General features: G+C 47.6%; 2 protein-coding genes across 2 annotated transcripts in view; both read right to left on the bottom strand.

Moving 5' to 3' along the window:
- LOC134396428 (zinc finger protein 664-like) overlaps window positions 1–15,375 on the bottom strand; it is a 151,611-nt gene that overhangs the window by 33,606 nt on the left and 102,630 nt on the right. The gene's annotated exons all lie outside the window — the stretch shown is intronic.
- LOC134395837 (major histocompatibility complex class I-related gene protein-like) lies at window positions 312–14,615 on the bottom strand. Its single transcript, XM_063121996.1, has 8 exons — window positions 14,373–14,615; window positions 5,810–5,901; window positions 4,583–4,620; window positions 3,977–4,264; window positions 3,167–3,442; window positions 1,923–2,207; window positions 1,074–1,163; window positions 312–514 (listed from the first exon to the last, which is right to left on the bottom strand). The coding sequence occupies exons 1-8, from the start codon at window positions 14,613–14,615 to the stop codon at window positions 312–314; spliced, it is 1,515 nt and encodes a 504-aa protein (XP_062978066.1).

Genomic DNA, 15,375 nt, shown 5'->3' with positions numbered 1-15,375 from the left:
AAAGAGTACAGTGTAGATGCCAGGCAAACCTCTCTGGGGAGCTTGTTCCACAGCCGGGGTGCCACAGCAGAGAAGGCCCTGCTCCTGGTAGCCACCTTCTGGCATCTGCTCATTTTGGACTTTCTCAGTGGATGTGTTTTGCTGGTTTAATTTGGCAGCGCTAAAAATAAGGGCAGACCTCAGTCGCGAGCTCCTTAGGATCAAGGGACTTCTCCCTCGGATGCCTCGTCGGCCAGTCTCTCAGCTCCAGCCATTTCTTTGATACTTGCAAATGGGCGCGGGGGCTTGAAAGGGGTGAAGAGGTCACTGGGCTACCTGGCGAGGGGCTCTGCAGGGCCCTCAGTATAGGCCTCTGGCTTCATTGGCATGGGGAGGCCTCCCTCTCCGGGTTCAGGCAGGGGCCCTCTCAGGTACGAGGAGATCCTCCAGTTGTGCAGGCCCACCAGGTTCTCCGGCACTTCCTGGCCTCGCCCTGCGTCTGGGCCCTGGCCGTGCGGAAACAGCCTTTGCTGACCTGATGTCAGAGAAACCCAAGAGTCAGAGCTACAAGCGTGGACCACGAAGAACCTGCCTGATAATTAAGACAGGCCTTCATCAGGAAGATCTCTGCTCAGAGTGCTTCCCCGTCCCCAGTCCCTTTTCAACCTGATGTGGCCAACCCATGGCCCTCAAAGGCCACCAGCTAATGCTGCCAGGAAGCCTTCAGCACATCCTCAATCGACTTTTACAACAGATAATTTCCTTTCCTGCTCTCCCCCCCACAAATCACTTCTTGAACTGAGTTCCACAGCTGGGGTGCAGCCACTGAAAAGGCCCTGCCTCATGTGCTAGCCCCACAAGCCACATTTCAACCCCTCCCCAGCTATTCTTAAATCCTGGGCTGTTCAGCATTGGGGAAGATGGTCTTTCATGGTCCTGGGTCCTGAGCTGTTTAGGGCTTCGTACACTCATGCTAGCACCTTGAACGGGGCCTCGTAGCTCGTTGGCAGCCACCTTATCCCTGTCCAGGAACAGTCCTAGATCAATATCTTCCCTCCACCCACTCTCTGAAAAGACACCCACAGGTTGCTTACGGGTACATAAGATGGCCCCGGTCACCACCAGGGCAACAGCAGCCAAGGCCACCAAGACAACTCCAGCAATGAGACCCCAACGGGATGAGGCTGAAATGAGACAAAAGATCAAAATGATGGAAAGAACAGGGCAAAATCTGCCCCTGTTATTCAGCAATCCTGCATGTCCGAAGAGTCCAGGGGTGGGTGCTCATGAAAGCTAAGTCGAACAAAAGGAACCACAAAAGTGTGTGTGTGTGTGTGTGTGTGTGTGTGTGTGTGTGTTTCCCCCAGGGAATGGCCACACAAAGGGTTGATCCAGATATTAAAATGTTGGTTATGCAAAGCAGGGCCTTCTTTGGCGCGGCCCCCTGATATGACAGGTTTCCCTCATCCAGGAGGTCTACTCAAAGCCAACAGAACAAGCCCTTCCCAGAAGCTGGCAGGGCCTCTCCCTTTAAAAACATACCCAGTGACCTGAACCGCTACTTTATGGCATGTTCAGAGAGAGGGCTTGTGGCTGTGCATTGACCATTACAGGTTTATACTGTGCTGCCTTTTCTTGTTCGTGCTCGTAATTTTCATCTGGATTCCCAGCCTAAAGAAAGAAAAAGAAGCAGAGGGCGTTTCCTGCTGGCCCAAGGGGAGTTGCTGCCCCCGCCCCGTACCCAGAGTAACTTTGCCCACCCCCTGGGAGTGGTTACGCTTCCTCCTGACGTCAACGTCAGTGCAAGGGGACACCCACTTTGCACCCTCCAGAGAGCCAAGGGTCCCACTAGGGTGCTCGACTCCTCTCTCCAGGTGGAAATCCGCCTGCCAGTCCCTGCCCTGGATCTCCCCCTGCACCCTCTCTCGTCTGCCACCTCTCACCAGGCTCCTCCCAGGCCAAGACGAGGGGCTTCGGCAGGCCGGCGTGGTCCACGTGGCACCGGTAGCGGCTTCTGTCCTTGGGGTCAATCTGGGTGCTCGCCCAGGTGTGGTAGGTCCTGTCTGAGTTGGGGACGACACCCCCGCGGAGGGTCTCCTGCACCCAGGCGTCCCCGTCTTTCTTCCAGGCGACGCTGATCTCCTTGGGGTAGAAGCCGTGGGCCCGGCACACGAGGGTCTCCCGGCTGTCGTAGCGCTCTGTGCGGCCCACGGTCACTGCCGGGGGTTCTGGGGAAATGGCAATGGTGTGGTCAATGGCGCTAGCCGGTGCCGGCTCGAGGGTCCCTGGAGAAGACGCTCTGCCCGGGACCCCTCCCTCGGGGCGTCTTCCTTCGCACCACCATGGTCCCCAGCTGCCCTGGCTCCTCATCCTCGACCTCCTCATGGCTGCCACTCGCTGGCTTGGCAGGCAGGAAGCCAGGGAGGAAGCTGGCCATGGGATCTCGTCCTCCTCCTCCTCCGCTGTCTTGGCCAAACAGGAGGCAGGTGAACAAGCAGGTTGCAACGGTGAAGAGGAGGAGCAGTTCCAGGGCGCTCTTGTGAGTGGGCAATCGATGATGTAGCCAAGGAACAAGCCATGGTTCTAGGTTGTAGCTTGCTGAATCGCTCGCCCCCTCCACCAAGGCAGAAAGGGGGGCCCTCCCCCCCCATAACAGGACCACAGGACCCCCATTGTGCTCCATCAAAAGAGCTTGCAGAGGGGGCCGTTCTGTAGGCACGGCAGATACTTCCCCACAAGGAAGCTGGCGATTCCTGCATTGAGCAGGGGGTTGGACTAGATGGCCTTTTAGGACCCTTCCAACTCTGATGGTTTTAAAATTTTGTATACTTTTTAATATTTACCGTTTTTAACTTTTGTAAACCGCCCTGAGAGCTTCGGTTATGGGGCGGTATATAAATTTAATAAATAAATAAATAAAAATAAATACTATTCTGTGATTCTATGAAATAACACATGGTTCTGGGTTTGCACAGAAGGACAAGCCATAGTTAAAATGATTTCCCTTCATTTAGAAAACCAGCAAATGAGGGTCCAGCCATCGCCCTGCGGAGCTAGAGTTCTTCTTGCAGGGAGGTTGTTTGTTTTTTGAGTACAGAGAACCTCCATAGAGACAATCACGCCACCTGACAGAAGGGCTACAGCCTGACATGCTCCCCGATCCGCCCGCCTCGGCTGCCCCCCTCACCTCTCCTCCTGAGAGCCTCCTTCCCGTAGGCCAAGAAGGTCTGCAGCCACTCCACGCACTCCTCCTCCAGGTAGGCCTTCAGGTGCTGGGAGTAGGCCAGGTTGGCCTCGCGCTTCCTCTTAAAGACCTGGGCCATGGCGCTGGCGGCCGTCCAGGTGAGGGTCTCCTTGTCCAGGCTGATGTAGTCTGCCCCGTCGTAGCCATACTGCATGTAGCCGCCTCGGCGCCCGTCCGCTCTCAGCTCACAGCCGTACATGCGCTGCCAAGTATGGGAGCCTAAAAGAGACACACGCGCACACACGCACAGCTGGCCGGAGCACAAGGGCTGTGTGGATTGGGGCCAGGTCAGGCGGGCCCCTGTTCCTTCCCTCCTCCGTTGCTGCCCTCCAGACCTGCAAAACACATGTTTGGGAGGAGGACCTGCTCTTGTCCACCATCCCAAGGATGCTTTAATGCAGGTTGCTGGGTGGGAATTATTCCCGCAAGCTCCCTGCACTTCCAAGCACCCCTGGAAGCATCCCCGCAGCGGCTGGCCTGCGACTGAGAAATGCAGTGGGGGTGGGGGGAATCTCTGCCTCCTCCTCCCTACCTCCAAAGTTGGGTCTACAGCAGGGCTGCGCAATCCCCAAACCCCTCTTTTCAGAGACGTTCTCAGGGACCGAATTCCAGCAAAAAGGATTGCGGCCCCAATCCCCCAAAGCTGTGGTGTCCAGCCACTGAGCTTTGGAGAGGCATTCCAGCCTTTCAGAACTGGGGGGGGGGCAACCACGTCAAAGCCGGTCTCTGCCCTGCCCAGCCTCCACCACTCACCCCCGCTCTGGTTGTGGTGGTTCTGCAGGGTCACCAGGTCCCCCCTGAACCTCAGCTCAGAGTTGAGGGCCCTGCGCGTGTTCTGCTCCCAGAAGTGGGTGTGCTCCCTCTCAATGGCTTCGATCCACGGCACCCGAGGAAGCGCCCTCTTCGTGACGCTGTCGTAGCGAGCAAAGAGCTGGTCATCCAAGTAGCCTTCCCCGATGAACTCGGGTTGACCCTGGCCAGGATCAGACATCAACGTGTAGAAGAAGCGGAGGGAATGTGAGGAGGAGGAGGAGGAAGGGCCTGGAAAAGCCAAACAGAGGGGAAAATTAGGGAGTTGCAGGTACCTCCATAAAATCATAGAATAATAAGAGTTGGAAGGGGCCCACAAGGCCATCGAGTCCAACCCCCTGCTCGATGCAGGAAGCCACCCTAAAGCATCCCTGACAGATGGGTGGGAGGGTGCCTTTTGAATGCCTCTAGTGTGGGAGAGCCCACATGGACCTATGAATCCCCTGCCCCCTCTACCAAGACAGAAAGGGCGGCCCTTTGCCCCCCCATAACAGGACCCCCATTGTGCTCCATCAAAAGAGCTTGTCTGTAGGCTCGACAGACACTTGCCCACGAGGAAGCCAGCGATGGAGTTTGTGTGTGTCCGACTGCGAAAGAAAGAGATGCCCAAGAAAGCAAAGAGGACCGGGTGGGGGTGGGAGCAAGAATCAAGTCTTGGACTAGACAGACTTGTCAAGACGAGGCCACTGTTTCTCCCCTTGGAGACCTGCTTCTGGTTCTTCAGGAGGGAACAGGCCACACGGACGCTTTCTACCCACACGTCAAAGCAGGGATGCCGTGGCCATCTTGGCCACAGCCCTTGAAGCACCTGCTGCTCTCCTTCCTGGGACTGGCTCCATAATGTTGTGAGATCCTCACCCTTGGGCAAGGAGAAGGAGAAGGGCGAGGTGGTCTGGGGCCCTGCGGTGCATCCATTTGATTTCCTTATTTAGTTATTCAAAGCATTTCCATGAAAAAGACTCCTGGGGAGCCCACAAGAACCCACCATCGGACAGTCCCGGCCTCAGGGCCACAGTCTAGCAAGACAGGAGATGTAAGGGAAGGAAGTGGGAGGGAGGAGGAAAAGACCAGCAGCTTGGGCAGAAAAACGTATGAAATGAAACCATTTGAGCTGGAGTTTGCCCTGCATCTATTGTGCTTCTGGGCAGGGCCGCCCTTTGCTGGGAGTGCCAACTTCCGTTCTCATTCCTGGGTTAGGGCAAGGGGCTGCCAGGAGCCACGGAGACCTGGGACCCAATCCACCAGTCGCACTGCCTCTGCTGCTGGCTCACCTCACAGGACTGCTCCGAGAAGCAGAACATCTGATGCTCCGCACACACCCCGTTCCGCACACGTGGCTTTCAGGGCACGGACGAGTGCTGCGCTTTGAAGCTGCTCCTTGAAGCAGTGACCTCCTTGGTCCTGTGTTGGCTTCCTGGCCAGCTTGCAACAGAGGGAACTTTAGGGGATATATATATATATATATATATATATATATATATATATATATATTGTATATAAAATATGATGATGAAGATGCCCTTTCTGCAGCAGAGCCAGTGTGGGGAGAAGAAATGAAACAGGCACCCTGCTAAATCCAGCCTGTACAGTGAAATAAGATGTGAACCGCCCAGAGAGCTTCGGCTATTGGGCGGTATAGAAATGTAATAAATAAATAAATAAATAAATAAATGTTCAATTTTTAAAAAAAGAAAGCACCCAGGATCAGAAGAAAGGAATCCTAGAGCAAATATGTATGTGAGGGTGGAGGAAGAAACATTTGGCCACAGCACTAACTCGGCCAGGAGAAAACCAGCCGGGCCGCTTCTCCAAGGATCACCCGCGGCTTGGCTCTCTTCCACGGCAAAGACAAAGAAGGTGCTTGCTGCCTGGAGGAAGAAGGCAGCCAGGGAAGGCTGGCAGGGCGTAGGAATACAGGAAGCAGTATGACGATGGAACCCATGACCTAGGGAGGCGGTGGGCTCTCCCACCCTAGAGGCCTTCAAGAGGCAGCTGGACAACCATCTCTCAGGGATGCTTTTGGGTGGATTCCTGCGTCGAGCAGGGGGTTGGACTTGATGGCCTTAGAGGCCCCCTTGAACTCTATTTATTTATTTATTTATTTATTACATTTCTATACCGCCCAATAGCCGAAGCTCTCTGGGAGGTTCTATGAAGCCGGCTTCTATGGAGTCAGAAACCCCCTCCGCCCTGGTCCATCTCGCTCAGCATGGCTGACACTGACTGGCAACAGCCATGACTCTGCAGGCAGGACTTTTCTAGCCCTCCCTGGAGGGGCTTCACCTATCTCAGTTCCCTCTTCTGGGCAGCCCTGTTTGCACAGTTCCCAAACCTCTTCAGTTGTGTTTCGTGGTTCCGCTGGGCAGGGGGGTCTCTGCCGGCTTCGGCTGTTCTCAGAGGGAACCGCCCAAGAGCTTGCTGATCCAGGATCTGGAAGCCCAACGAGCTCTGGGCAAATCCTGCCTCCTCCTCCTGCAGGGTCTCTGCGTGATCTGGGGCTAGTCACTGGATCTAAGCCTAACCTACCTCACAAGGTTATAACGAGGGTAATATTGACCCTGTTCAGACAACACGCTAAGCCACGGTGGTTCAGCATCTCGATCCAAACGTTGTGGTTTATTGCGTCGCGTTAACCATTCTTTTTTTATTATTATTATTATTATTTTTTATTTTCTACAATACTTAAACATACACCATTACAATTAAAACAAAACAACATACTATATAAATGTTGAATAACATCAATATCATATCTAAGTAACATAATCAAACTTAACATATAAGTGCACCCCCCACCTCAGGATCTCATTCCTGATTCCAAAATCTCATACTTTCTTCTGCTGGTGGTTCCCCACTTCCCTTAGAAAACACAAATATTAGGAACTGTTTCCAAATTCCTTCAAAATCATTTGATTTAGCTATACCTCTTCTCCATTTAATATTACAAGTGAATTTATCATTAATAGCTATATCCCATACTTCAATACAATAATCCCCTTGAATCTTCCAGTTCCTAGCTACTATCAATCTTGCTGCAGTCAGCAAATTCGTTATCAATTCCTTAGTTTCTTTTTTACATTTTAAGTCTTCAAATAGTGACAGTAATGCTACTTTAGGTGTTCGCTCTATCTTCATTCCACAATTTCTTCAATCTCCAAAAACACCATCTTCCACAATTTTTGTACATATTTGCATTCCCACCACATATGTAAATACGTTCCTTTTCCCCCACATCCTCTCCAACAATTTGCTGAATGTTGATTATTTATCTTATTTAATCTAACCGGGGTTAGGTACCACCTCCATATAATTTTAAAGTAATTCTCTTTTATTCTTACTGACATGTTTCTCAACACTCTTTGTTTCCATAGTCCCTCCCAGCTCTGTTGTCCTATTTGTACATTCAAGTCTGTCTCCCAAACCATTTTACCTGAACTATCCATCGACCCTTTCTCCAACAGTATTCTATATATTTCACTCATTAATCCTTTTGACACTGTTCTTTTTCCCTTATCATTTTCTTTCTTAACTATTAATTCCTCAAACTTCGTCAATTCCCTACAATCTCCATTTTCTCTTACCCACTTTTTAGTCCACTGTTCTAATTGCCTATAATTTAACCAAGTTAATTTTATATCTTTTAAAACCTCTTCCAAATCCTCTCTTGTATTCATTTCTCTTAACCATTCCCTTAATTTCATTTTATTTTTTCCATTAAAACTTTACTTAATCTACTCTTTAATTCCTCTGGGAAATTCTTTAGCATTATTACCGGTGATAAGGGTGAGTTGCTCGGGAGCAACTCCCCTTTGTATTTACTCCAAATTTCCCAGTGAAACCACAAGAGCGGATTACCTATACTTTCAACCCATTTTTTTTCCCTTCCCTAAAAAATACATTTTCCAAATTAATCTCTATATTACTTGTAGTTTTATCATCCATCCAGTCTAATTCTCCTATTCCTATAATTACCTCCACAATATGTCTTAACCTATTAGCTACATAATATAGTTTAATATTTGGGAGACCCAATCCTCCCTTTTTTTGACATAAATACCATTTATTCTTATTTACCCTCACTTTCTTACCTCCATTACAGTAATTATTTATGATATTTTGCCAACTTTTAATTTCTGATTCTGAAATTTTTATTGGTAACATCCTAAACACAAAATTAATCTTTGCTAATATCTTCATTTTTATTAGTGCTCTTCTTCCAAACCAGGATAAATTTAATCTTTTATATTTTTCCAATTTTACTAAAACCTCTTTTTTTAACTATTTAGATTCTCTTTCTCTAAACTCTCTAAATTTTGTGTAATTTTAATTCCCAAATATCTAATCTGTTCCTTAACTCTCATTTCTCTTCCCTTTTCTTCCCAATCCTTCTCTTCCTTTTTAGTATAATTAAATAACATCGTCTCTGATTTGGACCAGTATATTCTTAACCCGGTAATTTCCTCAAATTCTCTCAATTGTTGTTTAATTCTTCCCATCTTTCCTATTGGATTTTTAATAGTTAGCAAGGTATCATCTGCAAACATATTCAGTTTTATTCTTTTAATACCACCTATTCCTTCTATCTCCCCATCATCTCTTATTGCATTCGCCAATAATTCCATAACCATTACAAACAGGACCGGCGAGAGTGGACATCCTTGTCTTGTCCCTCTGGCTAGTCGTATCTTATCCGTAACTCCATCATTCACTACCACTACGGCTGTATTTTGAGAGTACAACTGTTCTATTATAGCTTTAAATTTATTTCCAAATCCCATTTTATTTAGAACCATCTTTAAAGCTTGCCAGCTCACACAATCGAAAGCCTTAAAAATATCCAGTGCCAAAATTCCTGCCTTAATCTTAGATTTTTTTTATCACCTGTATTGCATTTAAAACTCTTCCCACTAAATTGTGCATCTGTCTGCCCGCTACAAATCCGCATTGATCTTCCCCTATGTATTCAGCTATAAATTTATTTAACCGTTTTGCTAAGATAGTTGAAAAATTTTTAACATCTTGATTTATTAATGAAATAGGTCTATATGAATCAGGGACAGTCAAGTCTTTATCTGGTTTTGGAATTAAAATTATCAATGAATGTTCCCATGATTCTGGTGTCTTCTCTCCTTCCAATATAGCGTTGTACAGCTTCAATAATTTCGGTACTAAAAGCGTTCTAAAAACTTTATAATATTCCGATCCTAAACCATCTAGAGGCCACCAGTGAGGGAGGAAGCAGCACCCAGGCACCTCTCCACCGTGCCTGGGTCCAGCTCCAGCTGAGAGCCCCCTCCCTCCTGCTGTCACCTGTAACTGCTGAACTTTCCAACTAAGATTGTAGTGCCTGAGTTTGCTTTCCTTTCCCCCCTCCTCCTCCCTCCCAATCCCCTTTCCTTTTGTGTCATGTCTTTTAGATTGTAAGCCTGTGGGCAGGGACTGTCAAGAAATACTTTTGTAAGCCGCTGTGAGAGCCTTTTTTGGCTGAATGGCGGCATAAAAATCCTTAAATAAATAAAATAAATAAAATAAATCTACCCCAGGTGATTTTGCCACTTTCAAATTATCAATTACCTCTTCAACTTCTCTTTGAGTTATTACCTTCTCCATTAACTCTTTATGTTCTGTTTTAATTCCCTTCTTTATATACTTTTCTATGTAATCTTCCAACTTCTTTTTTTGGATATCTTTTCCTTTATACAATTCTTGATAAAATTCTTGAAAGATTTTTATTTTACCCTTCATTATGTGACAATAATCCCCTTGTTTATCCTTCAATATTCCTATCCCATTCCTCGCTTTTTCCTTTTGTGTGAGCCTGGCAAGCAATCTAGAATTTCTATTGCTGTTTTCAAAATACTCCCTTTTCATATAAATTATATTTTTCTGAACTTGCTCAATATTTATATTCTCTAATTCTTTTTTCTTTGCTTGTATTTCTATTAATTTATGTTTATTTTTACACTGCCAATAATCTTTCTCCAACTTCCTAATCTCTACCTCCAACTTTTCCTGCGCTGCAAGCTGTTGCCTCCTTAGATTACACGTTTCCCTAATACAAATCCCGCGTTAACCGTTCTTAACCATGGTGGCTACATAACTATGGTTTAAACACGGTCACTAACTGTTTGCTGCATTAATTGCCTAACCATGGCTTAGCGTGTCATCTGAACAGGCCCATTGGGAGGAGGGGGTCACGAGAGGCACCTTGGGCTCCTTGCAAGGGGCGGAAAAAGGCCAAATAGAAATGCAATATTACAAGCTAACGCAACCAGGGTGCTGCACCAAAACGTTAAAAACCAAGTCATAAAATTAAAAACCAAGTCATAAATCACAAAGTTAAAAAAGGCCCTCTTCCCAGAGCCTCCTGGCCTTGCTGCTGCTCCCCCCCTCCCGCCGGTTGACACTCACTTGGCCCAGACAAAGGTGGTTGCAAGGAAGAGGAGGAGGAGGAGGAGCCGGCGCCTCACGGCCTCCTGGCTCTCTGGCTGCCAAGCAAGTGGGGAGGAATCCTGAGTAAGGCGACAAAGGGCAGCTGGAGACCTAGGGGGCAAGGAGGACGTCCCCCTGAGGGCCCCTATTTGGAGCTGGCACGGGCTTCTGGGGCCAACCCCTGCTAGGCCCTGACTTAGTTTGTGCTGGAGTAAACTGGAAGCGGGCACTGGGTGAAAATCTCTACCCCCTCTTGTCGTCTCTAGAGGTTCAAGAGAGAGAGAGAATATTAGTGATCCCCAACAATTTAATTCTAGTAGGATTAAAAACAAAAAAGAAATGACCTTAAAAACCCAAGTCCTGCTTTGCGTTCTTCCCTGATCTGGTTGGGTTGTGGGTGGGTGTTTTTAATGACTTTGCTGAATTCATTTCCTGTGCAGCAAAGTGGGAAATTCCCTTGAACACAAACCAGGACTCGTGACCCATTAATAGATTTGAAAAGAAAGGGAAAGGATCCACCAATACTCCTAAAGTTAGGTGCACTGTGACGAGGAAGCCCAGTGTGTTGCATAAATACCAAAAGCTTCAATATAATTTATCTAAACTACAAAAGTTAACAATCATATAATAAACGTTTAATGAATGTTTGGCAAACATTTAATAACCATTTAAAAAACATTTAATGAAGAATGCGCATGAATGACAAGGTTACACATGTGTGCTTAGATAACAAATATCTCACAGCTATGGGACCATAAAATCATAGAATCATAGAATAGCAGAGTTGGAAGGGTCCTCTTGAGGCCATCGAGTCCAACCCCCTGCTCAATGCAGGAATCCACCCTAAAGCATCCCTGACAGAGGGTTGTCCAGCTGCCTCTTGAAGGCCTCTAGTGTGGGAGAGCCCACAACCTCCCTAGGTAACTGGTTCCATTGTCGTACTGCTTTAACAGTCAGGAAGTTTTTCCTGATGTCCAGCTGGAATCTGGCTTCCTGTCACTTGAGCCTGTTATTCCGTGTCCTGCACTCTGGGAGGATCGAGAAGAGATCCTGGCCCTCCTCTGTGTGACAACCTTTTAAGTATTTGAAGAGTGCTCTCATGTCTCCCCTCAATCTTATCTTCTCCAGGCTAAACAGGCCCAGTTCTTTCAGTCTCTCCTCATAGGGCTTTGTTTCCAGACCCCTGATCACCCTGGTTGCCCTCCTCTGAACACGCTCCAGCTTGTCTGCGTCCTTCTTGAATTGTGGAGCCCAGAACTGGATGCAATACTCTAGATGAGGCCTAACCAGGGCCGAATAGAGAGGAACCAGGACCTCACGTGATTTGGAAGCTATACTTCTCTTAATGCAGCCCAAAAGAGCATTTGCCTTTCTTGCAGCCATATCGCACTGTTGGCTCCTATTCAGCTTGTGATCTACAAGAATTCCAAGATCCTTCTCGTTTGTAGTATTGCTGAGCCAAGTATACTCCATCCTGTAACTGTGCCTTTGGTTTCTATTCCCTAAATGTAGAACCTTGCATTTATCCCTATTCAATTTCATTCTGTTGTTTTCAGCCCAGCACTCCAGCCTATCAAGATCACTTGATCATGATCCTCCAATCTCTAAGGCAGAGAAGTGCACATCGCCACATCACTGGCAACCATAACATACATGCATGAATAAGAGTTTAGAGAATTACTGGTGATTAAACAAGTACAAGAACATGTCATGAACTTGAGAGATTATAAACAAAAGAAAATGTATAAATATTGTATTAAATGATGATTCTGGACTGTATACAGTAATGAACATTTTCAATTTACAAAAGTTAGGAGTTCACCATATCATAAACATATAGGCTTGGTGTAATGGCTGCAAGTTCTAATCCCCGTGGTAGACTGTTTGGACTCTTATGTCCGAGAGTATATGGAATAGAATTCTAATCTGTAATTAACAGCTGATGGAGACAGCATAAGTTTAAACTGACAGGGAGAAGGCAAGTGACGGTTCCTCCTGATTTGTTTTCGTTTCTTGTTTTCCATTTATTAATTTGGAATACGTGCCACCCCTTAGAATCATAGAATAGTAAAGTTGGAAGGGGCCTCTAAGGCCATCGAGTCCAACCCCCTGCTCAGTGCAGGAATCCACCCTAAAGCATCCCTGACAGTTGGTTGTCCAGCTGCCTCTTGATGGCCTCTAGTGTGGGAGAGCCCACAACCTCCCCAGGTAACTGATTCCTTTTCACATATTTGCAGAGAGCAGACTGGCCAGTACAACTGTGGGAGGGAGAGTCACTACGTCCCATTCCAACTTGGCTCTGACTGAGGGCCACAGGGTCATGACATGAGAGACCAAATGCACAGTAACAAGATGGGGGATACTTGGCTCAGCAATACTAAAAATGAGAAGGGACTTGGAATTGTTGTAGATCACAAGCTGAATAGGAGCCAGCAGTGCGATATGGCTGCAAGAAAGGCAAATGCTATGTTGGGCTGCATTAATAGAAGTATAGCTTCCAAATCACGTGAGGTACTGGTTCCTGTCTATTCAGCCCTGGTTAGGCCTCATCTAGAGTATTGTGTCCAGTTCTGGGCTCCACAATTCAAGAAGGACGCAGACAAGCTGGAGCGTGTTCAGAGGAGGGCAACCAGGATGATCAGGGGTCTGGAAACAAAGCCCTATGAAGAGAGACTGAAAGAACTGGGAATGTTTAGCCTGGAGAAGAAAAGATTGAGGGGAGACATGAGAGCACTCTTAAAATACTTAAAAGGTTGTCACACAGAGGAGGGCCAGGATCTCTTCTCGATCCTCCCAGAGTGCAGGACATGGAATAACGAACTCAAGTGACAGGAAACCAGATTCCGGCTGGACATCAGGAAAAACTTCCTGACTGTTAGAGCAGTACGACAATGGAATCAGCTACCTAGGGAGGTTGTGGGCTCTCCCACACTAGAGGCCTTCAAGAGGCAGCTGGGCAACCATCTGTTAGGGATGCTTTAGGGTGGATTCCTGCATTGAGCAGGGGGTTGGACTCGATGGCCTTAGAGGCCCCTTCCAACTCTACTATTCTATGATTCTATGTCTACAGAGGAGTAAGACGCATTGAGTCCAATAGGACTCCTCCCCAACCAAGAGTTTGCTACCTGGGGGCTGGTAAAGAGAAGGAAACATTGTTATCTTTTCGGTGCCAGGTTAAGACTTTTCTCTTCTCTCAGGCAGTTAATAACATATGCTGAATTTTTAATTGACCCCAGAATGGTTGTTTTAAATCAGTATTGTTTTTATGCTTTTGATGGTTTAAAATGTTTGTATATCTGTTTTTAATGTTCGTTGTGTTTAACTTTTGTAAACCTCCCAAAAAGCTTTGGCTATGGGGCAGTGTATAAATATAATGAAATAAATAAATAATAAACATTTTGGCTCCGTAGAAATTCACCCAGGTGCCTGAAGATTGTCATTTTTAAAACCTTTGAAAGCGGGAGTGGCGATGCTTTTGGACTAGAACTCCCATCACCACTAGCCATTCTGGCTGGGGCTGATGGAAATTGGGAGTCCATATCCTCCCTTGATGCTGGGAGAGGATCAGTGACTCCCCTCCCCCAACAAGGGCGTGGCGATTTTAGGCATATTTTGCTATTCCCTCCGCTGAGGCGAAATGTCTTTGAACCAGCCCGGCACGTCCAGGCGCTGCCTGAGATAGAGAACTGAAGCAGGCTCTGCCCCAGAGAGCTTACAAAACGCACACCGTGCTGGAGGCAAAGGCGAAGGGCTCCCCAGGGCCCATAAGCTTCGATCCGAGTCTTGCGGCACTTTAAAGACTCACACGTTTATTCTGGCACAAAATAAATCAAGCGTTGGCCGTGGGCTCTATGTTGCCTGGGGTTGAAGTCCGGGGAACAGTAGGTGGGGGGAAGGCAGGCCTAACCCAGGTCTCCGCGTGAGCCTGTGGCTGATGGTGCGGGAACAGGGCGCAAAGGACAGGACTCCGCGGCGCAAAGGGGCCTGGGTGCGAATGCTGCTGCTGCTGCTGCTGCCCGCGTCTCTGCAACCAACCGTCCCACTCCGCCCGCAGGGACTTACCAGCGCAGCCCCCCAGCAGGGGCAGGAAGGCGGCGGCGGCTGCAGCCAGGAGCAGGAGGCGCCCCGCGGGCAGCGCGAGCCGCACCATCCTCCTCCTCCTCCTCCGCTTGTTCTGCCTCCCAAACTGCCCGGTCGGGGGGGGTGGGGCGTGGTGGGGGCGTCTTCCTTCCAGAGGGTGGATTGATTGATTGATTTCATTTCATTTCATTTCTATACCGCCCAATAGCTGAAGCTCTCGGTTACAGAACTGAAAACACGCTGTAGGTAAGCTCTCCTCCTTCTATTAGTGAGATTAGAGTCTAGAAACTGTTTGTTAGATTAGGATTTTAGTTTCAGTTTTTTTCAGCTTCTTTGCTATTTTCTCGTATTTCTCTACCTTTGGTTTTGCAATTTGCTTTGTCGGATAGTTAGTTATTGGCGAAGAGGAAAAGGTTATATACCTCTTCGGATTAATCCATCTGAAATCGCTGTATTCTTACTATTGACCTGGACTTTTAAGAGAAAAGAATTCCAAAAAATAAAGGGGAAGCTTCAATCCAGCATTTAACAACTAATACTAATTGCCAGCCATTACATTGCTTAAGAGCGCAAATCTAATTTCAGAGTCCTGTCTACCTATAGCCCTGCCAGCAAGAACCAGGCAGGGCAGGTGAAGGACAGGCACTTTTCCCTGTCCTGGAACGTATCCCATGGGATTCCGCAGTGCAACCCCAGCAGCGTATTATTGTTGCATATGGAGAAGAACACCTTTTACAATTGGCCTAATTTCAAAAACCTCTAAAAGCAATCACTATAACTCTGGCAAGAGTAATCTGTTCCTTCTCTAGCAGCCCACTAGAAAAGGGGGA

The sequence above is a fragment of the Elgaria multicarinata genome, chromosome 3 (assembly GCF_023053635.1).
Source record: "Elgaria multicarinata webbii isolate HBS135686 ecotype San Diego chromosome 3, rElgMul1.1.pri, whole genome shotgun sequence".
In the NCBI taxonomy this organism is placed as follows: Eukaryota; Metazoa; Chordata; class Lepidosauria; order Squamata; family Anguidae; genus Elgaria; species Elgaria multicarinata.
Note: the sequence above shows the minus strand (reverse complement) of the source record. Positions and strands in the feature narration are given on the sequence as shown.

Coding starts and splice junctions, on each gene's coding strand:
- LOC134395837 (XM_063121996.1), bottom strand. CDS start 14,615: ATGGTGCGGCTCGCGCTGCCCGCGGGGCGCCTCCTGCTCCTGGCTGCA. Junction 4,265..4,582: donor CATCGCTGGCTTCCTCGTGG/GCAAGTGTCTGT, acceptor TGGCTTTTCCAG/GCCCTTCCTCCTCCTCCTCC. Junction 3,443..3,976: donor CCACCACAACCAGAGCGGGG/GTGAGTGGTGGA, acceptor TGTCTCTTTTAG/GCTCCCATACTTGGCAGCGC.